The sequence below is a fragment of the Rhinopithecus bieti genome, unplaced genomic scaffold (genome assembly GCF_001698545.2).
Source record: "Rhinopithecus bieti isolate Rb0 unplaced genomic scaffold, ASM169854v2 scaffold_37463, whole genome shotgun sequence".
Lineage (NCBI taxonomy): Eukaryota > Metazoa > Chordata > Mammalia > Primates > Cercopithecidae > Rhinopithecus > Rhinopithecus bieti.
This window is the reverse complement of record NW_016815818.1, coordinates 895,623-918,995: the sequence shown is the minus strand read 5'-3', so window position 1 is coordinate 918,995 and position 23,373 is coordinate 895,623. Positions and strand designations below refer to the sequence as shown.

Sequence of the window (23,373 nt, the reverse complement as noted above, 5' to 3'; positions counted from 1 at the left end):
ATCATACATAATAGACTTTCAGTAAATGCTTGCTAATATACTTTTAGGAAGCAAGATAGAGGTCATAAAACCTTAGAAGATTTTGATTTGTCTTCCCAGCATCTCTTCTCCCACTTTTTCTAGCAATGGCCCCACCTGTGACTGTGGGGTTAAGTACATGGCCCAGCCTGGGATGGTGTTCTAGTCTCCTTGCTACAGTGATTGATCCAGAGCTGTGCGTGTGACCTAAGCCACAGCCCTTTGCCAAGATTATTTTTTAACTAGCTCCATCAAGAGTCTTCTTCTCCTGCCTGCATGACAAGCTGCACTGTCCAATATGTTAACCACTAGATACGTGTGTTAAGTTTAATTACAATTAAATGAAATTTATAGTGTATTTCCTCAGTCCCACTAGCCACATGGGCTAATTAATGGCTACTATATTTGGCAGTACAGATACAGCATACTGCCTTGTTTCCAATTATTCCTGCTCCCTGAAAAATTTTCTTACATAATGCAAGAAATTCTTCCCTGTTTGTTTCAGATAGCTCCAGTTGAACTTCAGGCACTTATAACCAGATGATCTTGACAAATCACATTCCTTAGTTTGCCGGGCAACAAACCAGATACAGAATCTTGGAGGCCTGACTTTGGCAAGAATCTTTAAACTAGACAAAGCCAAATCCTGTAAGTACTGCAACAAGGGGAAAAATTGGGGGCTGTCTTCAAGCCACCTCTGCTAACAACTTAGCTAGGGCCTTCTTTGAAGAAATATGGTTCCTCCACATGTTGAATCCTATGTATCACAAATCTATCTTCTTAGTGTCCCTGGCCTAACCAGTGCGGGCTCTGTTTCCCTTGCTAAGCTTTGTTTTTTACGGTCCTGTCACCTGCCTGATCCCTTTTCTCACATCTTGTTTCAGAACTCTCCTTTCCCTACTTAGTTTTTACTTCTGGGCCTGGCTGAAGGCAACCTCTTTCAGGGGTACAGCATTATGAACACTAGACAGGAAGCACAGTTAAGTCTAGGCTGTGCCAACTTGTAAAATGTGTGACTTGGAGCAGGTTATTTAACCTCTCTAAGCTTTATGATCCTCCTGGAAAAAATGAAGGAAAAAAAAATCCCACTGCACAGCGTTGTTAGAAGGTTAAATAAAATAATATTCTAAAAGATAATTTGTAAAGAGCAATGCAAATATTTTATCAATTATACTTGCTTATAGATGTAGGCGCAGCCTTCCCGGCTATAATATATTTCAGCTCCTAGACAGGGATCCAGGGATCATGTCGTCTATTACTTTTGAATGTGGCGCCTTCCTCCTCCTCCATATCCCACCACTCTTATTAATGTTTGGAACACAGAGTGTTCTTCACACAGTAGGCAATTATCAGATGCTAGCCAGCTGATTCCCGTTTCTGAGCCCCCCTCTTTGGTAGGAGGGTGAACAACCGCAGAGGGTGGCGAATCCTTCCCCTGACTCGGCTGGTGGGTCAACACCATCTGAGGATCTCGGAGAAGGGAAACAATGAAGCCTTTCATGAGTTGGGGTGTAATTTGTGGCTTCCCCATGATTTTTCAACCTGTTTGTATTTGAGCACTGAAGTTTTACAAGAACAGAACTCCAGAGACATTCTCCAGAATGTCCTTGCTGCATCTTAAGTAGGTCAGCAAAAGCTGGATCTTTCCAGCCCTTTAATGCCAATTAATTTCTCCTCTTTGTTCCTCTGGAGAGTGGCTGAATAGAGCACGTTTAGCAACCATGGACACAAGCCTGAGTCCCTCTCAGCTTCTGAGGGGGCCGGAATTCTATTCAAAAATCAAATATTTACTCTCAGTATAAAAGACTTTGATATTCTCCTGTTTTCAGTAGAGAAATGGGAGCATCTCCTTGCTGCCCTTCCAAAATTTACCCAGGACCCCATGCCACCCCCGGGATCATGTATTTCTCCCAACAAACTCCACATCTTGTGGAGACACCATATCTCTGCAGAACCCTTTTCATCTGAGTAACTCTTCGTGTTTACAGAAATCTGCAGCCAGCAAAACCAGTGTTCAGGATGAAGGTGCCTTTTGACTCCTTTTCTACTTTCTATTTGATGTTTTTCAGAGGCCCCCAGAGTAGGACCACCTAGGAGAACTTTAGAAAGAAAACGAATAGAAAAAAAAGGTTCTTGGAGGGGGGCCATTCCTCACTGTCCAGGCATACAGAAAGCTTGTTTTGTTCTGAAGGGAGCTGGCTAATCTGTCTCTTATTCAGAGGTTGCTGTAGGAGCTGGGGCCTGCCTCCTCTCAACACAAAGCCTCATACAAACTCGTTGTTTCCCAGGCAATGTGCTGCAGCTCTACAAATTCTCTGACTGGTGTTTGCCTCCTGAGTCCTCTGTCCTTTAGGAGAAATCAAACTTATGGTAGAGACAACACCGGTACCATTTGCATATAGATTTATACAACAAAAAATAAAAATGAAAATACCTTCATCACTAGGCCAGGTGCAGTGGCTCATACCTGTAATTCCAGCACTTTGGGAGGCCCAGGTGGGTAGATCACGAGGTCAGGAGTTCAAGACGAGCCTGGTCAAGATGGTGAAACCCCATCTCTACTAAAAATACGAAAAAATTGGCCAGGCGTGGTGGCGGGCACCTGTAGTCCCGGCTACTCAGGAGGCTGAGGCAGATAAGTGCTCGAACCCGGGAGGTGGAGGCTGCAGTGAGCAGAGATCATGCCACTGCACTCCAGCCTGGGTGACAGAGCAAGACTCCATCTCAAAAAAAAAAAGAAAAAGAAAATACCTTCACCAATACCAGCAGGTCCAAGGAGTGGGGAGAGAGCTTAGTCAGGGAGTAGGTCCTGGACGGTAAAAGCTTATACCAGGAGGAGGACTTTCTACTGGTGCGTTAGGGGTTGGTCAAAAGCCTAAGCTTTTTTGGTGATCAGTCTGGGATCTAATCCAAATTCTGCCATTTAACAGCTATGTGACCTCAACAAGCTGCTGACCTCTCAGAAGTTTGTTTTCTTGTTTGTAAGATAGGGTTGGAAGAAATAAATAAGCAAATATATATGTGTGTGTGTATGTGTATATATATATAGTGGTTAACAGTGTCAAATGCAGAGTAGCACTCTATCTCTCTCTCTCTCTCTCACACACACACACACACAGAGAGAGAGAGAGAGAGAGAGAGAGAGAGAAAGAAAGAGAGAGAGAAAAACAGAACAGGGAGGTAAGAAGCCTCAGAAATTAACCTCTCCTTACCCCTCAGAAGCAGCCCCTTAGCTCATATCTGATGGCAGTTGGTGGATAAATACCCCAGCTCCCTATCCCCTAGGAGGCATATTCTTTACTACCACCCAGGGCTCCCAGGAAGAATAAGCTCTAGCTGCCCACAATAGTGATTTGCTTTATATGCAGCCTTTACTGGCTTCCTTTCCTTCCAGTTTCATTCCCCCAATATACTACCTGGTTCTGCTGCAATTACCTTTTGGATAAACTATTTGACTTCTTGACTTAGGATTTGCCTCTGAGGAAACCCAAATTAAGATACCAATATTTCTTCAAATTTTTGAAGGCCTAGGTTTTCAAGATCATCCCTGACTCCATTCTCCTGCTTCACCTGAATTAGTCACTTTAGAACTCATTTCACAGTTCTACATATGTCGTCCTTTTTCCATACCATGTTGTACCAAACCTAGAACTCAGTCCTCTTTGTCAGTATAAATGCACACATGCTAATTGTATTCATTTTCTATGCTACATAACAAATACTGCACATTTAGCAGCTTAAAACAGCATACATGAATTATTATTATTTGAGACAGGTTCTGGCTCTGTCACCCAGGCTGGAGTGCAGTGGTACAATCTCAGCTCACTGGAGCCTCAACCTCCTGGGCTCAAAGGATCCTCTCACCTCAGCCTCCAGAGTCACTGGGCACACACCATCATGCCCGGCTAATTTTTTGTATTTTTTGTGGAGACAGGGTTTTGCATGTTACCCAGGCTGGTCTCCAACTCCTGGGCTCCAGCCATCTACCTGCCTCAGCCTCTCAAAAGTGCTGGGATTACAGGCATGAACCACCATGCCTGGCAGAATACATTTATTTTCTTACAGTTTCTTTGGGTCAGGAGTTCACGCACAGCTTAGATAGGTCTGTTGCTCAGGGTCTCTCACCAGACTTCAATTAAGGTGTCAGCTGTCCAAGTTCCTTTCTGAAGCCTGGCGGTGGGGGGCCTCTTCCAAGCTCATATGGCTGTGGAAGAATTCAGTTCCTTGTGGTTGTAGCACTAAGGTTCCTTTTTTTGTTTTGTTTTTTGTTTTTTTCCTTTGCTGGCTGTTGACTGACAGTTGCTCTCAACTCCTAGAGGAGGCCAGCAGTTCCTTGCCACAGGGGCCTCTCATGCCATGGTAGTACACTAGACAATCTCTCTCTGGTTTATGTCTTCCATGTTGTAACCTAATCAAGAGAGTGCCTATCCCATCACCTTTGCCATATTTTATTGGCTAGAAGCACACATACATACTGCATTTGAGTGTAGTAAAGTTTTGAAGAAGAAGTTTTCTTCAAGTTGAAGTTTTGAAGAAGACAAAGGAGGGGAGGTATACAGTGTAACAATGCAAGCTGCTCTTAAATTTTCTTCAATTCCCCACCATCCCCTCTTCCTGTCTTCATCTCTCTTCTCTTTGTACTTTCCTTGCCCCCAAATTCCTCTTTATTTCTGACAAGGAGCAATTTATCTTTGTGTTCCTTGATTCTTAATGCTCAAGGTCTTACCTTCTACTTCATGTGGCATATCAAGGTAACTTTCTCGCTAAAGAAAATTTCCTCACTCACAGGAATTTTGGTGCCATTAGTTGGAAGGCTTTTTCTCATTCTGCTACCAATAATGATTCAGGATTTAGTGGAGGAGACAGATATGACTCAATTAATAGCAGGAAGTGAATGAAGGGGAGGAGGAGGCATGCTAAACATAAAAGTCACCACTGATGGGATATTATTAGTAGGCATGATTTCTAAACCTCTCTTGTAGTATTACCATTATTCCCTGGAGACAGAGGAACAGGCCAGGTGGGTGGGGACACTCTTACTTCTAATAGTAGAATTACTTAAAATGGTACTTATTCACATGTCATTCATGTGTGTGTTATTTTTTCTTGCCTTTACTATTAAGTAATTTTTAAATGATTTTGCTTGTTCATTTGTTTTTAAGTGATATTGGGAGTCCAGGGTCCATCAGTAGATAGCCATTTACCTTTGGGCAAATTACTTAACCCCCGCTACTCCTTGGTTTCCTCATCTGAAAAAATGGAGACGTGAGACAAGGTTATCATAAGTGTCTCTTGCTGCACAGTGAGTCCGCTGCTCTGTGACTGTTACAAGACCTTCAGTTCTCAGAAGATAGAGTTCAGTTTTACAGTTTCTTAGCCTCCTTTTTTGTTTGTTTATTTGTTGTTTTGGCCTGCTCTCACAGAGATTTGCATCGGATGGTGATTTGGTTAAAATCACTAGCTTCCTCCTTCCTCCCATTCTAGAGACAGATACTTCTGAGTTTCTGCTGGTAGATGCATTTGTGTTGAGGTGCTCCATCTTGAGCTGCAGGGGCTCTGTCTGGGTGCTCAGTGCAGAGGTGTGAGGACCAGCAGCCAGGGCTGCCGCTGTTGCAGGGGAGAGAAGTCCAGATTCCAGAGCCCCAGAGGGGTTTCCAAATAAGGAGTATTCTGAAGCAACTGTGTGCAGCGAAGGGGCCAAGAGAACTGGGCTACGCTGCTCAGAAGAGGACAGTGCCTTCAGAAATGAATCTGTCAGAGTGCTCAGGAAAGGCAGGTCCGTGGGCCTTGGCTGAGCAAGGGATGACTGCCATCAGTCAAGCAGTTTGTCGACACCATTGTTGGAGCAGCCTCGTTATGCAGAGCTCAGAATTGGGCCCCATGGGGAGACCCAGAGGAATGAAGAATTACGTTCCCTGCTCCAGAAAGACTTGTAGGCTCATGAGGAAATGGCCACAATAACCACACTTTCTGATCCAAAAATTGGACATGTGGACTAACAAATATAAATATATTTTTGACATTAAAGAAATGTGACATTAATAGTCAGAATATCCCTTAAAAAAAATAAAACAGCCAGCATCATCAACAATTACATGAGACAGACACACCCAGAGGAAAAAACTCAAAGAACACAAGGAAGGATAACATAAGGCGAGCCAAGACGGCTGAGATAAACACTCTGCATCATGTGTGAGGCTGTTATTTGTGTTTCTGTAAGTCAATTGCCTATTGGATCAGTGTCCCCACTCAAAGTGAGCCCCGGTTATTTCTGGGAATTCCCAAGGGGTGCTTCATATGTGTCCACAAACTGTAGCCTCACTCCCTTGCTCATCCCCCCCAACCCCCAGTTGTCCAGCTGCTTGAGAAGCCCCTCTAAAGGAACTAAGGCAAGGGCTTATCCATTCAATATTTGGCAACTGCCTGTTGAGCACCTACTATGTGCCTGCCCTGTATTCGGTACTATGGACAGAGAGACAAATAAGACAGCTCTTAAATCAAAGAACTCTTTGTTAGGAGAGAAAGGCACATAAGTAGATGATTATAAGTTTCTAAAGGCCTACTCATTCACTGGAAGCAAGATTGCAAAATTGCTCCTTGTACATTCAGACGTATAAAGGAAAGGGAATGCCTTTATGTCTTTGTAGTTGTTGTGATCTTCCACATGAGCCTCTCACCCCCCAGGGTAGCAGAGGAAAATATCACTCCACCTCAGTAAGCCCAGTCTGATCCAACCATTTTCACACTGTCTTTAGGTAGCTCAGTCTCTGCTTGGACAGCTCAGGCAATTGTTCAAGCAGTCTTTCCAATGTCCTCTCCCAATACCAGCTCCTCTCTAATAAGAGTTGGGGTAAAGATAGGTGGTGTGGCTGAAGTAACCTTGTGGCAACAGAGGGAGATGGTGTCTATGGACCTGCGTGGTATTCTCAGGTTTCCCACCAGTCTCTACTCGGAGTCAACATTTTTTCCTGGCCTGGTGAGCTACCTGAGGCTCCCACCACAGCAGTAGGTGGCCCCAGCTGTTGCCTCTGGCCTCAGAATCCCCATACATGGCAGTGCCTTTGCTCAGTCTTCTGCTTCCTGCCAGTTCTTTATCCTCTCGGCACTTCTGAGTCTCCTCAAGGGCTTCTGGAAACCTAGAAACCCTTGCAAATTCTCTGCAGGTATAAAGAGCCACCTCTGGGGCAGGGAAGTGGGGATATTGAGAACTTAGATCCTCTTAGTCTCCCTCTAGCACATTTTTCTTTCCACAGTGCTTCAGGATAACAAGGGCAGACTGCAGGCTTTCTATTTTCCAAACACCGCATCCTCCTTTTACTCCCATCCATAAGCCTCAAGGCCCAGCTATCACAGGCAAAGGGGCCATTTTTCTATACTCCAGAAGGACTCTGAGATCCAGTCCACAGGCTGATCTATGATATGTCAAGGGGTAGATAAAAGAAATTAGAATACTCCTTTGTCACTTACAAAGACTGGCTAAGCCTTTCATCTTACTATGGACTTTGAAATGCTATTTTAAATGTCAGAAGCCGAATATTGACTCTTTCTTTTTGTGTACTGCTATAATAACATTAGCTCTTCCAGTGGAAGAAAGGTGCCTTGAGTTGTCTAGGGAAAAGTCATAAACACCGAAATGCAAAAGGAAAAAAGAATCCCCTTTATATATTTCAGAATGTTTTCGGAGAGTTCTGTGAAGTTCAGTGCCTCCCAACTCTTCTCCCTCTGCCGAGACTCAGAAGGGCTATGTAATAATGCTTCAGTTCTGGAAAGTTGACCTACTCAGGCTTTCTCCAGTATGTAAAAAGAATATTTAGAGAGATAATTGCTGCATTTACAAAACCAAGACCAGGGTTTAGGGATAATCAACAAGGAAGTTGTGAAGTTTGGTCTCCCAAAAATATAAAGATCCCAGCATGAATGAAAAAAGAAACAAGAAAAGGCGATTTGTAAAAAGTTTAAAATGTCATCTCTGTAACAAAAGATTTGCTAGGTACTCTTCTGTACCAAATCTTCATCAATCCTCCCAACAATTCCCCTCAAGAAAGCTATTATTTCCCCATTTTATAGATGAGAAATTGGAGGCTCAAAGAGGTTGCAAGCCCATCCCAAGATCACAGTTACTAGGCATCCATTCCTTTGGCCGCCATCATGAAAAGGTGTGAACACGTGAATGGGGGTCAGAGTAGAGCTAGGGTGTTTCTCCTCTTCACAACCTCCAGACAGGAGCTCACAGCTAGGCTGTTAAGCTGATAACAGAACCCTAGGATGCTGGCTATTAGGACATTACCTTCATTTTGCTCTGACATGTTCTAGAAAATTGGCTGAAAGCAGGGGAATGAACAGAGTGGCTTCTGGAAAGAGGTCTCCAGCATCTATGTGGTTCTATGATAGAAGAGAAAATTCCAAGCCAGAGAAAGACAAGTGTAAAAATAATAGAATTCAAGCTGTTTTCCAGTCTTCTTCCTTTGGGATGGAACAGGGGTTTTCCATTTCTTCAGCAATTCTCTGGAGTCTTTCACTTCCCAGCTTTTTAAAAGCTCTTCTCCCTCCCTTTCAGAGCTTATTGGAGGTCTGTCCTGGCATGTACCCTCCTCCTCAGGGAGAAGGACTGTGAGGTGGAGACAGGGTAGGTTGGGACACAAAGTCCAGTTAAGTGTGTGTCCCAGCTCAGTGCTCTGAGCCCAGATCCTCATCTCCCCAGGTAGTGGGACTCAGCACCAACAAGCAACCAACTGCTGGGCTGCCGGTGCCCCCCATGGTGGAACCGGAGTTGGAGATTATCTCCTAAGCAGATACCCGCTTCCAAACTGGGGATGTAGGGCTAGGAAACTAGAAAATGCCAGGTCTGAGGGAGAGGAAAGAACAAGTCCAGCAATACACAGAGCTCTGTGTATTCAGAGGGAAGTTGGCAGGGTTGTGTTCGGGCAGAGAAACTCCGAGTGGTACAAAGGGGACGTGCCCAGAGTGGAGAAATCATGCTAATTGTCTCCACTAGAGCTGGAGAACGCCATCCAAAATGAAGAGAGAAAGGGGAGCCCTGTCCAGAGCCTCCAGGGCCCTGCACCTCGCTCCTTTTGTCTACCTTCTTCTGATCCAGACAGGTAGGAGGCCAGAGGGTAAGAAAGGGTCTGAAGAAAGGACCCGGGGCTTTTGCAGCAGAGGGAGGAGAGAGTGGAGGGCCTGAATGCCTTTGGGGCGGGAGTGGGGGAGAGCTCAGCTGCCGTGGGAAGCATCTCAGGGAATTCAGGCATTAGTGTTGAACATATTTCTTTATTCCGTGTGCCTCCCGCGCGGCCCCTGCCCCCTTCCCCCAAAAGGCTGCATGACTTTGGAGCTCCCACGGCATTCAGTACATTAGATGGCGGGCACTGGGCCATTTCGTATGGGATGACTTGTTGGCATGGGCCAGTCCGGCATTCTTTCCAAGGGATTGTGGTGGGGCTTGAGGGGCGGGGGTAGGGGAAATCTTCTCTTTGTACCTCCCCAGTCCCCGACTCTGGCCTCCCTGAGTGTGAAAGAGTAAGGCAGATGAAAGAATCTTTGGAGATAATGAGCCTCCTAGTGTGGGATAGCCATACCCACCTATCCATAATTCACTCCACTCCATAGCTGCTTACCTCCTCTACCGCCCCCTACCAATCCTTCGAGAAGTGGTCTTATTTAAGTATACCTATTTATGAGTACATACACATATGCATGCACACACACACACACACACACACACACACACACACAGTTACAGAGTGCCGAGGAATTCACAACTTAGTGGGGCAAACAGATGCAGAGATCTTTTTACTAAACTGCAGGAACTATCATAAGTCAATTATGCAGAGAATGCATAGCAATCAGAGAAAGGTCACCTACCCCATCCGGGAAGGTGGTGCTGGTGGAGGGGGGGTTGGTAGGGTAGGACACAGGGTGTGGGAATATCAGGGGGAGGTTTTCTGGTAGAAGGAATGTGTGCACTGAATTTTAAAAGATGGGGAAAAAAGGTAGGAGTATAAGTGGGTGTTAGGGTTGGGAAATGAGCAAAGGTCAACAGCTTGAAATAACATCAAGTGTTTAGTCGGAGCCCGGCAGTTCATCACTGCTGGAGAGAAAAGCATGAATTGAGTTAGGCAAGAACTTTGTAAACCAGACTCATCATCTGGGGGTTGAGAGGTGGGGGAGTGAGTGGTTTTTAATTTGGGGACTGTCAGGGTTACACATACCTTTCAGATAGCTTACTCAGTCTGCAGGGGGCCATTGCAGGGGAAACTGGAGGCAAATAAAATAAGAAAGGAAGTTTGCATTCATTTTCTAGGGTTCCTGTAACAAAATACCACAAACCGAGTGGCTTAAACAACAGAAATGCATTATCTCAAAGTCCTGGAAGCCAGAAGTGGGAGATCGAGGTGCCAGCAGGGCCATGCTCTCTCTGAAGCTTCTAGGGAGGGGTCTGCCTTAGGGTTCTCTCCTAGCTTCTGGTAATTCCTTGACTTGTGGCAGCATCACTCCAGTCTTGGTATGGCATTCTCCGTGTTTGCATGTCTGTGTCCACATTTCCCCTTTTTATAAGGACACATACTAGATTAGGTCCACCCTACTCCATTATGATCCCTTCTTATTAGATCTGCAGTAACCCCATTGACAAATAAGATCACATTCTGAAGTACTTGGGGGTTAGGACTTCAACATATGAATTTGAGGGGAACACAGGTCAAAAAGCTATTGCAATAGATCAGGAGAGAAATAAGAGAAATAACATGGACTGAAATTATAATAAAGATAGAGGGAATGAGGCACGCTGAGAAAATGTTTTAGAGGTAAAGTCAGGAGCTAGTGACCTGTAAGAAGTATGAGGATTTAGGGAGGGAGGATTGCTGTGTGAAACCTAAACAAAAAAATGAGTATCATACATGTTTAGATTGAAATACCTACGAGGCTTCTGTATGAAGATGTTATATAGCCTGGAGTTGAGTGGCAGAGAGGTCAGGGTTGGAGAGAGGTATTTGGCAGCTGTCAGCCCATAGGTGAGAGTTAAAACAATAAAAATAGATAATATTACTTAGGAGGGGAAAAAATGGGATGAAAATGAAACATCATGTAACCTCAAGATTTGGAGAGGAAGGCAGAAGAAGAAATGCCTATTAAGGAGACAAAGAGGGAACAGTCAGAGAGACAGAAGGACTAGAAGCCTGTGGTACTGTCCAGAAAATCAAGCAAGTTGAGAGTTTTCAGGAGTAAATCAACACCATCGAATGTGTCAAAGAGATCCAATGTGACAAAGACCTGAAAGAGCCCATTGGATAAGGCAATTAAGAAGTTACTGTTGGCTTTGGTGAAATGACAATGAGCTGAAGAAATAACGAGAGCTGAAGGTATGGAGATAGTGGGTTGAGAATAGGAATGACACAAATATACAAAGCAGAGATGACCCTAAACTCTTTCTGGTCATCAAATGGTAAGGAAAAAAATTACAGAAAGATCACGTCAGTCAGTAAGACTGGGACAAAACAAAAGGTGATCAAGGATATTGTATGTGGAAAAATGTAACTTAGTAAATACACCAAAACATTCTAAATGTGGCCAGGAGTGGTAGCTCATGCTTGTAATCTCAGAACTTTGGGAGACCTAGGCAGGTGGATGGCTTGAGCCCAGGAGTTCGAGACCAGCCTGGGCACCATAGCGAAACCCCATCTCTATAAAAATGTAAAAATTAGCCAGACCTAGTGGTGCACGCTTGTAATTCCAGCTACTCAGGAGGCTGAGGTGGGAGGATTGCTTGAACCAGGGAGGTCAAGGCCACAGTGAGCCATGATCATGTCACTGCACTTCAGCCTGGGCGACAGAGCGAGAACCTTTCTCATTAAAAAAAAAAAAAAAAAAAAAAATTATAATGTAAGTTATGCTAATAGGATATTAGTTAATGACCTATGATAGATAAGAGGTAAGTGCTGGGAGAGGCCATTGTACTGCTGTGGACTAAAGAGTAATAAGAGCTGAGATTCTAGAAGGAATCCCTCCCATCCCTAATATATTATTTAGGAAAATGTCTGCTTCTGGGAACAATAAATTCCAAAATTTAAGTTCCCGGCATTAACTATGTGATAGTCCATTGTAGTTTCAGACTAGGCCTGGGAAGAGGAAGGACTCTACTCCATGAAGTTTTTCAGGGACCAAGCCAATCAACTTTTGACATGTGCTTCCAAAGATCACCATGAGGTTTATCTTCTTTTCTTCCAGGTAGAGAATTTTATTTTATTTTTTTAATGGAGAGACATACAAGGAAGACTTTGCTAAACAAAGTCTGTAAGTGATATGTATCACTTGCACTAGTTCTCTTTGCTACGACTCAGTCAAATGGCCATACTTCACAGCAAGGGAAGCTGGCTGGGAAATGTAGTTTTTAAGATTGGCACTAAAGGGGAGACTGGACCATGTGGCCCTGGCTCCCCAAGATTTACCTTAATCTTGTACTATGGCAGACACTACCAAGCTAGCCCTGAGGCGTCACAGAGCACACAGTCTTTAACACTCTGGCCCTGACATGGACAAATGAAGCTTTTCTAAATTCATCATTTTTATTTCCCAATTCTTAAATTCCAATTTATGAAACGTTCAAATAAGAATTTTCTAGAGACCAGGACATTAACTGACAGACATAGGCACAGCATGCCATAAATCTAGGTAATCTGATTTCCATGGTTTTATTGTCTGGAATACAAGAGATTCCATCCTCTAGGCACCCAATAGAAACAAGTCTCTTATCTGGGTTCCATGCTCTTTAGCCCCAAGTTCACCCCCACATTGCAGGTGCTGTCATTTTTAAAATTGTTTATTAAAATTATATACGAGAGTACATTTAGCATAAAGATACAGTTTGGTGAGCCTTTAAAAAGTTAACAAACCCATGTAATCAACCCCCAGATCAAGAAACAACATTTTGGCACCTCAGAATCACCCTCATACTATCTCAGTTACTACTATCTTCCCTCTGGGATTATAGTGGTATCCTAACTTCTAATGGAAATTCATTTTGCATGATTAGTTTGTTTCGTCTTACTGCTGTATAGTATTCCATTGTATGAATATGCCACAATTTATTTCTCTATTCAACTTTGATAGACACTTTGGTTGTTTCCAAACCAACCCAACCAACTTAGCCCCATTGGGGCTTTATGAATAGAGTTGTTACTATTATATATCCTATAATGGTACATGTCTTTTGGAGAGCAGATATGGGCATTTCTTTCGGGGATACACCTTGGAGTAGAATTGCTTAATTATAGGGTATTTGTGTGTTTAGCTTTCATAGATATGGCCAAACGGTTTTCAAAAATGAATGTATCAGTTTACGCTCCTATCAACATGTATGAGAGTTTCAGATGATCCATATCTTCCCAATAATTGTATTTTCTTTTTCTCCTTTTGGCCATCCTAGTGGGTATGAACTAGTATCAAATTCTGGTTTAAGGTTGGTATGATAGCTCACATCTGTAATCTCAGCACTTTAAGAGGCCAAGGCATAAAGATTGCTTGAGGCCAGGAGTTCAAGACCAGCCTGGGCAATGTAGTAAGACCTCTTCCCTATAGCTGAATGTGGTGGTGTGTTCCTGTAGTCCCAGTTACTTGGGAGGTTGAGACAAGAGAATCTCTTGAGCCCAGGAGTTTGAGGCTGCAGTGAGGTATGGTCACGCCACTGCAGTCCAGCCTGGGAAACAGGGTGACACCTTGTTGCTGGAAGAAAAAAAAAAATTTTAAATTGTATTTCTATTAAAATTAATGTGCCAATTTTCCTATTGTGTTGTTTGAATTTCTTTAAAATTGTGAACTTGTGGGAGTTTAAATTATATATTTTGCTTATGAGCCTTTCATAGGATATATGTGTTGCAAATATCTCCTCCCACTTTATGGTTTGCCTTTCATTTTCACAATAGTATCTTTTGATGAATAGAAGCTCTTAATTTTATTGAGTCTAATGTATCATTTCCTTCTCTGATGGTTACCACTTTTGTGTCCTTTATAAGAGATCTGTGTCTGCCCTCAAGTCAACGGCATAGTCTGTTTTCTTTTTCAAACGTTGTTGTTTTACCTTTCATATTTAGATCTGCAATCCATCCAAAGGTAATGTTTGTGTAAGGTGTGAGGTAAGGGTCAATTCATTTTTATCCTACATGGTCCAGCACTATTTTGTGAAAAGAACTTTTCTCCCTGCACTGCAGTATCACCTTTGTCATCATTTGAGCAATAATATTTAAGTCTGTTTTCAGACTTTCTATTGATCTATTTGTCTATCTTTGTGTCAAGATCACAAAGTAAACCTCCTAGGATTTTGATTGGCATTGTATTAAACTATAAATCAGTTTAGGAGAATTGACAGCTTAACAAGAATGACTGTTCCAGTCCACAAACATGGTAAATCTCTGTGTGCCATCTTGATACCTATTAACTAGGTACACATTCCTGAACATCTACACTCCTTAGATTGTAGATAAAAAGCTACCAGCTCCTTTCTTCCTGGATCCCGAAAGCCTTCTTCACAGCTTCTGTTTCCTGGTTTTCTCTCACACCCCTGAATAATTGGCACTTCAAATGACTTGTAGGCCTCAACAGGATAACAACATAAGAATACAACACAGCAGCCCCAACATCCACACAAGAAGTGAGGCACCTATACAGTAACAGCAGAGGAAGGGGGTAGTTTTCTCAGATCCTCATTAGTTAGTAATAATATTAAAAACCAAAAGCAGAAACAATATGTTTTCCTTTTAGGAAACCGAGGTGTTCTGCCCTTGGATTATTAGATGCAGTTCTGGCTACCACACCATAAAAGGAAATAATACAGTTGGAGAAAGCCCAAGGAAGGGTATCTATGACGGCCAAAAGGATGAAGAGACTTCTTTGTGGAGACAGACCCAAACTAAACCAAAAACTTTTCAGATGAAAAGGGACATGGCAGCAGCCTTTGGTGTTAGGAATATGGATAAGGTGTGTATAGACCAAGTCCTAGAACACATATTTGGCACTACCCACATTGGCACTTTTAAAAGGTAAATTTAAGACAAATACTGGCGAAAGGAAACTTTGGCTCAGGAAAGGGAACACATAAAAATGAGTGGATGGTGATTTCTCTAAGGGACTACCCTATTAAGAAAAGCCAAGGCTATCTGCAGGTGCATTCTTATACCCTAAAGTTTGACATTCCCCGGTATCACAGCAGCTCAAAATCCTACTTGAGGAGTGCCCACTGACCTACTCCAGTACTGCATTGTTGAGGTTGATAAGGTACAACTTGCTGAGCTCTCATTTCCTTTTCTTCAGCCTCTGGTGGGAACAGAAACTTTCTACATTATGATGCCTTGGAGACAATGATTAAGTTAATCGATTCTCAAGGTTGAGCAGTCCTAGTCCTTTTATTTCCACTCTGGACCTTAGTTGTGAGCTATTTCCTCATTTCTGTGTCGTGCTTTGGCTCCTGTCCCAGTTCTCTGTGTCCCTTGAAAGTTGTGGAACCCTGAACTTAATACAGAGCATGATTCTGGCTACAGATTTTGGGAAACAGTGTTTGCTCAGCAAACTGCTCTGTCAGCTTTCAAGAAAGACTCCTTCATTCACTTATGAACACATGTGATACATCCTTTTGACCCACGGACATGCCCATGTTCACAGGCATGATGAGGGGACTTATCTAAAGGAGGGTAAGGCCTCAGGCAATCTATAGGCCATAACTCCTCCAATATTTTTATCCAAAATAAATCAACTTTAAATTGGCAGAAAGGCTTCAGGGAGAAATACATAGCGAAAAGGTTCCTAGGATTTTGGATGGGACAGGAGAGCATGGAAGCCAGGAAAGCTCCAGGAGAAGACAGAAGATAGAAGCGAAAGGGGAAATCCCTTCCACTTGTTTTTGAGGTTGTCGCTGTCCAGATTCTAGAAAAAGGAAATGAGAATCCTCAAAGTTTGGTGCTTGGGGTCATTATACCTGTGAACCCCGAATATCTGAGACAGGTCTCAGTTAATTTACAAAGTTTATTTGCCAAAGTTGAGGACGTACACCTGTGACACAGCCTCAGGGAGTCCTGATGACATGTGCCCAAGGTGGTCAGAGCACAGTTTGGTTTCATGCATTTTAGGAAGACATTAGACATCAATCAACACATGTAAGACGAACGTTGGTTCGGTCCAGAAAGGTGGGACAACTCTTAAGTGGGGAGAGGGCTTCCAGGTCATAGGCAGGTAAGAGACAAATGGTTGCATTATTTTGAGTTTCTTTTTTTGATTAGTCTTTCCAAAGGAGGCAATCAGATATGCATTTATCTCAGTGAGCAGAGGGGTGACTTTGAATAGAATGGGAGGCAGGTTTGCTATAACAGTTCCCAGCTTGATTTTTCTCTTTAACTTAGTGATTTTGGAGCCCCAAGATTTATTTTCCTTTCACACACCAATTTACTAAACTCCAGGATGCCTCTGCATATGTAACCCTCACGTACATAGCGTACTACTGCACATTGGGTCCCGAGAAAGGAGGTAGATGTTCCCTAGCTATTTGATCATCACCCCAGTGGCCTTTAATAAAGCTCATGACTTTTTTCAGGACCACCTCTTGTTATACATACCAAAGCCTATTTGCCTACTCAGGGAAATTTGAAAGTTTGCTTTTCTAAATCAAGCCATGCCTTGAACCTAATTTCTTAATCACAAAAATTAAGAATTGGAAGAAACCTTACGGATCATGTGGTCAAATGGACTTTAATCTGATGCATAGAGCCAGTAGGGATTCCTAGTTGCTTCTTGGGTTATTGAGGGGACAGGACGCATCCCCACCCCTCTTCTACCAAAGCAGGTGAGATGGAACCATATTTCATTTGTCTGTTTTTATTTAAGATTTTGTGGGAAGAAAGTATCATTAATTTTTAGAAGTCTGAAAATAGTTTATGGTGTTCATTTTGCTTGCCCCAAATTAAGATTTTCATTCAACAGCAAGCATATGATATTCACACATTCAGCTTTAATCAGTAGAACTGTCTCTTCTGCTTTATTTATTTATTTATTTATTTATTTATTTATTTATTTATTTTTTGAGATGGAGTCTGGCTCTGTCGCCCAGCCTGGAGTGCAGTGGTGCAATCTTAGCTCACTGCAACCTCCACTTCCTAGGTTCAAGTGATTTTCCTGCCTCAGCCTCCCGAGTAGCTAGGATTACAGGCGTGTGCCACCATGTCCAGCCTGTTTCTTCCACTTTTAAGGTTTTATCATTCTAACATTCCTGGCAGGTAGCGGATCGTAGAATATCAGAGCTAGGGCCAGGTGTGGTGGCCCACGCCTGTAATCCCAGCACTTTGGGAGGCCAACATAGGTGGATTGCTTGAGCTCAGGAGTTCAAGACCAGCCACCTGGGCAACATGGTGAAATCCCATTTCTACAACACACACACACACACACAAAACTAGCCAGGCATAGTGGCACATGCCTGTGGTCCCAGCTACTTGGAAGGCTGAGGTGGGAGGTTCACTGGATCCTAGGAGGCAGAGGTTGCAGTGAGCCAAGGTCGTGCCACTGCACTCCAGTCTGGGTGACAGAGTGAGACCTTGTCTCAAAAAACAAAAAAAAAAAGTCAGAGCTAAGAAGGTCCCTAGAGATATTCTGGTCTTGCTACTTCAGTGTACAGAGGAGGAAGCTGAGGCCCAGCAAAGTGTAAAAATAGCCAGTTGGGCTTTCCTTGGCCATTTCCAAAGATGAGGAGCTTACTACTTAGCAAAACACTTTTCCAAAATTGATCTAATATGTTTAGTAAATAAAATTTGCTTTGATCTTCACCACCAACCTTTTAGCTTAACTGCCTCTTGGTTTGGTCTGGCCCTCTAAGCACAAGGAGAGAAATAAGGAATGAAAAGGTACAGCTCAGTTTCCTCAGCACTGAATGGCAGCAGCAGCAGAGTGAGAAATAAGGGTGAGAAAGCAAGAGGGAGCTTCAGAGGGAATGACCGCCAAAGGAAGCGGCAGCGGGTGCAGAGGGACTGAGAATCTGGCATGTATGTGCCTATTCAGCTAAACTCAGCTCAGCTCCCAACTGGCGTCCTCTCCAGAAGACCCTCCTTCGGGTGGTAGGATTGCTCTACAAGGCCAGGTGACATCAAATAGCAGTATCTTTTCAGGTCCCAAAGCTCCTAAGAGGTCTCTGAAATGCCCTCTGGATAGGGCATCCATTGGATAAGTGGTAAAATCCCAGAATTACAGGGCTGGAACAAACCAATGAGACCATCCAGCCTACTACTCCTTTTATCTATAGGAAATCTGAGCTCCAAGGAGATGGGACCCTCCTAAGTCATGTATCAATAATAGGGCCCAAAACTCTGCTCAATTTTGTGTGCTATCTGCTATATGACAATGACAAATATGCATATTGTACTTTCCAATCTTGTGAACTTGATAAGGCAGTTGCTGTTGGGTTTTTTTGTTTGTTTTTTGTTTTTTGTTTTGTGTTTTTTGTTTTTTTGAGATGGAGTCCTCCTTTGTCACCCAGGCTTGAATGCAGCAGCACTATCTCAGCTCACCGCAACCTCTGCCTCCCGGGTTCAAGCGATTTTCGTGTCTCAGCCTCCCGAGTAGCTGGGATTACAGACGCGTGCCACAACGCCCAGTTAATTTTTTGGTATTTTTAGTAGAGACGGGGTTTTTCCATGTTGGCCAGGCTGGTCTCAAACTCCTGACCTCAGGTGAGCTTCCTGTCTTGGCCTCCCAAAGTGCTATGATTACAGGCGTGAGCCACCGTGCCCAGCCTTGTTATTATTATCCTTATTTTACAAATGAGAAGAATGAGGCTTAAAATGATTATGTACCCAAATCCACATAGCCAGTAAGAGGTAGGTAGAGCCCAGCCTGAAAAAGCTTTTCTGATTCTAAGCTCTTTGTTCTGCCCATCCCAAATCCCTCTTCTAGGGGTACAGATTGGGCTGGAGTTTGGGTGAATTCCCAAAACCACCTTCCTAGTTGTAGGACTGTTCTGCACTGAGTGGGCCTAGTAAGACGCTACATACATCTGCAAAAAAGACGGGGGAGGCTCTTGGTATAACTAGAAAGTGGTCAAGTTGTCTTCAGGCCCCTAAGCTTTCCCTTTACTCCACTGTCTCATGACCCACTCCTTTCTTTATGAATCTGTGTTCCGTGCTTTCTCCATCTCCTCATCCTCCCAATCCCCAATCGAGAAGATCTGACAAATTCACCCAGAGGTCTAATGATTTATAAGCTTCATGGGGTAGGGATTTTGTCGGCTTTGCTCATTGATATATCCTAAAGACAAAGAAAAGTGTCTGGCAGATAGGAGATGTCCAATATTTTTATGAATGGAGCGCATAGGGTGTGGGTGTGCTAGACTCTTCCACAAGAGAAAGGCAATGGACTAAGTGCCAGAGAGGCAAAGGGCCAGGTAGAAGAAGGACTGAAGGCCATGAGATGGCTGTGAGAGAGAACAAAGGGGCAGAAGTGCACAGAGCTACTGTGGGGGAGGAGATAGCACCCAGGCTTAAGAAGCCAGGAGTGGCAGGGAGTAAAGAGCCAGAGAGGCGAGGCTTTGGGAGATCAGAGGACTTAACGTTGGGAGTGGGCTAAGGAGCCCAGGGTCTGATGCTTCCCTCTTCCTCATGGGCCTCTGTTCACAGACCCCCTGGAGGGGGTGAACATCACCAGCCCTGTGCGCCTGATCCACGGCACCGTGGGGAAGTCGGCTCTGCTTTCTGTGCAGTACAGCAGTACCAGCAGCGACAGGCCTGTAGTGAAGTGGCAGCTGAAGCGGGACAAGCCAGTGACCGTGGTGCAGTCCATTGGCACGGAGGTCATCGGCACCCTGCGGCCTGACTATCGAGATCGTATCCGGCTCTTTGAAAATGGCTCCCTGCTTCTCAGCGACCTGCAGCTGGCTGACGAGGGCACCTATGAGGTTGAGATCTCCATCACTGACGACACCTTCACTGGGGAAAAGACCATCAACCTTACTGTAGATGGTAAAGTGCTCTGGCAGGGAAAGAGGCAAGACTGGCAGGTGGGACTGGGGAAGGGTCTGCCCAGCGCACCAGCTAGACCAAGGGAAAACCAACCCAAAAGGCACTTGGGAGCTGAGAATGAGGCAAGTGGACGTTAGAAGTTGGCAGACAGGCACAGCACAGCTAACATGTAGAGTGATTGTCATGTGCCAGAAACTATTCTAAGTGCTTTGCATATGTTGACTCACTTAATGCTTATAATAATCTGGGGATAGTTAATATCATCATCCCCATTTTGCAGATGAGGAAAGTGAGCCACTGAAAGGTGGAATAACTTGCCCAAGGTCACACAGCTAGAAGTGATAGAGCCAAGATTTGAACCTAAACAGTAGGACCCAGGCTTAGCCCAACTAAAATATCTTCCTGGCTGGGTCAGTTTAAGACATTAAAGCCCAGGGTTCATGGGAAGGCATTTGGAAAGAGGGAATGAGGGCAACACCATGTCTGCATTGTTCAGCATTGTACCCACTATGCCTAGTTGGTGCTCCATAAATAATCAGTGAAACAAATGAATAAGTGATGGGAAAGGACTGGACTTAGGATGTCTGAAGTCTTCTCAGCCCACAGATTGAGTTGGAAGGTAGTGTTAAAGGTGTGTTGGAAGGCAAGGAGCTAAAAAGGGGAAGGGAGACACTTCTTAGCCAATGACTCACAGGCTCCCCCATTCCTGTGGCTCAGTGCCCATTTCGAGGCCACAGGTATTGGTGGCTTCAACCACTGTGCTGGAACTCAGCGAGGCCTTCACCTTGAACTGCTCACACGAGAATGGCACCAAGCCCAGCTACACCTGGCTGAAGGATGGCAAGCCCCTCCTCAATGACTCGAGAATACTGCTGTCCCCGGACCAAAAGGTACTCACCATCACCCGCGTGCTTATGGAGGACGACGATCTGTACAGCTGCGTGGTAGAGAACCCCATCAGCCAGGGCCGCAGCCTGCCTGTCAAGATCACAGTATACAGTGAGTTTCCCTGCAGGCTTTCCTTTAGGACTCAAAGCCCCAAGAGGCAGGTGACCATGAGGGACTGAGGACATCCCAGAGAATGTCACTGGGGGGAGGGGGACAGCGATAGGCCAACTATCCATGGAGGACACCAACAGGTGGGCAGTGGGTTCTGTGCAAGCTCCACCACCAGCATCAGCAAGGCATGCAGCCTGGGGCTCCCCCTCTCTTGCTTCCATGGCAGAAGTTCTGCTTACCACACCTTGCCCCTTTGAAGTCCCTCCTGACTCTCTGCTTCTCTCTCCCCCTAGGAAGAAGTTCCCTTTACATCATCTTGTCTACAGGAGGCATCTTCCTCCTTGTGACCTTGGTGACAGTCTGTGCCTGCTGGAAACCTTCCAAAAGGTCTGGGTAACTCTCCTGAGCACCTGAGTCCTTCAATCCATCCCAAACCTATGCCTTTCATCCCAGGGCTCTGCATCTCTTCCCAAGAGGTCCATTCTTCCATTGTGTATGCAACAGCATCTTGTGCTCCCAAGCCCCCACAACCACAGCACCACTAACAATAGTTTTTTTGCTTGCCAACCACCTTTTCTGGGGCCAGGCACTGTGGCTGTGATTAGCCTGCTACCTTTTAAGTATGATTATCTGCAGTTTAACAGATAATGACCCTGAGACTAGGATTGGTTAAATGACTTGCCCACAGTCACAACGCTAGTGACAGACTCAAGGTGCAAAGCTAGATGTGATTCATTCCAAAGCTCATGAACTGTACCCAGCCCATCTTCCTGTCACAAGGCCTCTTTTATGGCCATCAGATCCCTCCCTGTGTCCCCGCTAGATCTTCTGCTCACGTTCAACAGTCCGGCTCATGGTGGGGCTGGATTGATTCACAGGAAACAGAAGAAGCTGGAGAAGCAAAACTCCCTGGAGTACATGGATCAGAATGATGACCGCATGAAACCGGAAGGTGAGCTCCCAGCCACCCAGCCACCCATCCCATCAACACTCAGATCAGTGGGCTGCTGGGAAAAGGCAGAACTGGGCGACAAGGAAAACAGCTCTGCAGGGACCCTTTCCCCACCAACTGCACGAAGACTGCAGAGGAGGGAGAGGTTTGGCCAAGGTAGGAGCCAGGATATTCAGATATGTTTGTGGAGGTTGTGGCGGGCCATTTGGGAAGCACAGAGAGTAGGTGCCGGCTGGTGGGGAGAGTTTGTACCTGGTCCAGACACCCACTTCTCTCCCCTGTGCAGCAGACACCCTCCCTCGAAGTGGTGATCAGGAACGGAAAAACCCCATGGCACTCTATATCCTGAAGGACAAGGTGAGCAGCTCTGGGCTGGGTACCCAGAAACATGCAGTGAGCCCCTCCCATATGCCTGGTTCTAGGGAGCCATACTATATTCCTATCCCTTTATAGCAGCAGTCCCCAACCTTTTTGGCACCGGGGACTGGCTTCATGGAAGAAAATTTTTCCATGGATGGTGGTGGGGGTGGTTTCAGGATGAAACTGTTCCACCTCAGATCATCAGGCATTGGATTCTCATAAGGAGCGTGCAACCTAGATCCCTCGCATGCGCAATTCACAATAGCGTTTGTGCTCCTATGAGAATTGAATGCAGCCACTAATCAGAGAGGAGGAGGAGCTCAGGCGATAATACAAGCCATGGGGAGTGGCTGTGAATACATATGAAGCTTTGCTTTCTGGCCTACCGCTCACCTCCTGCTCTGTCGTTCTGTTCCTAACAGGCCAGAGACGAGTACCAGTCCTCGGCCTGGGGGTGGGGACCCCTGCTTTACAGTACTCAGAATAACCCTGTGAAATATTTGTGTCATGCACATTTTAGAGATTAGAAAAAACAAGGCTGTGAGATTAAATGACTTGCTCAGGATTAAACAAGTCAATGAGTGGCAGATCTAGGTGTCAAACCTAGGTCTTTGGACACCAGTTCTGGTGTTTTCCCCAGTACTCCACAACTAACTCTGTCCCAGGCTCTCCACGATGGGTAGAAAGAGGAGAGTAAAGGGGAAAAGCATTCAAATCATCGCATTTCAACATTTACTGAACACCTATTACGTGCTAGGAGGCCCCATGCTCAGTGTGGCATATCGCCAGGAAAACCAGACCTGCCTGCAGCCTTCCAGGAGGTGGGCGTGCAGAGGGAAACTGGGTCCCTCCCCTCAGAATTCGAGCAAGCTCTAACACCAGGCGCGCTCCCAGGCTGGGCTGACTGTCCCCTGACCCCTGCGGCGCGTGTCCTTGCAGGACTCCCCGGAGCCCGAGGAGAACCCGTCCCCGGAGCCTCGAAGCGCGACGGAGCCCGGCCCGCCCGGCTACTCCGTGTCGCCCGCAGTGCCCGGCCGCTCGCCAGGGCTGCCCATCCGCTCC

At 45.0% G+C, this 23,373-nt stretch overlaps 1 protein-coding gene across 2 annotated transcripts in view; it reads left to right on the top strand.

Moving 5' to 3' along the window:
• The first annotated feature begins 8,600 nt into the window (after positions 1 to 8,600).
• HEPACAM (hepatic and glial cell adhesion molecule) overlaps positions 8,601 to 23,373 on the top strand; it is a 17,088-nt gene continuing 2,315 nt past the window's right edge. Inside the window, exons 1-7 of one of the 2 annotated variants that reach the window (XM_017853859.1) lie at positions 8,601 to 9,119; positions 19,659 to 20,000; positions 20,718 to 20,999; positions 21,293 to 21,386; positions 21,878 to 21,951; positions 22,241 to 22,308; positions 23,251 to 23,366. In XM_017853859.1, coding sequence (XP_017709348.1) covers positions 9,035 to 9,119; positions 19,659 to 20,000; positions 20,718 to 20,999; positions 21,293 to 21,386; positions 21,878 to 21,951; positions 22,241 to 22,308; positions 23,251 to 23,366 — 1,061 coding nt within the window. In that variant the 5' untranslated portion in view covers positions 8,601 to 9,034. Of the gene's footprint in view, positions 9,120 to 19,658; positions 20,001 to 20,717; positions 21,000 to 21,292; positions 21,387 to 21,877; positions 21,952 to 22,237; positions 22,309 to 23,250; positions 23,367 to 23,373 lie in introns of both variants that reach the window. The other variant, XM_017853858.1, reaches the window with a different exon arrangement.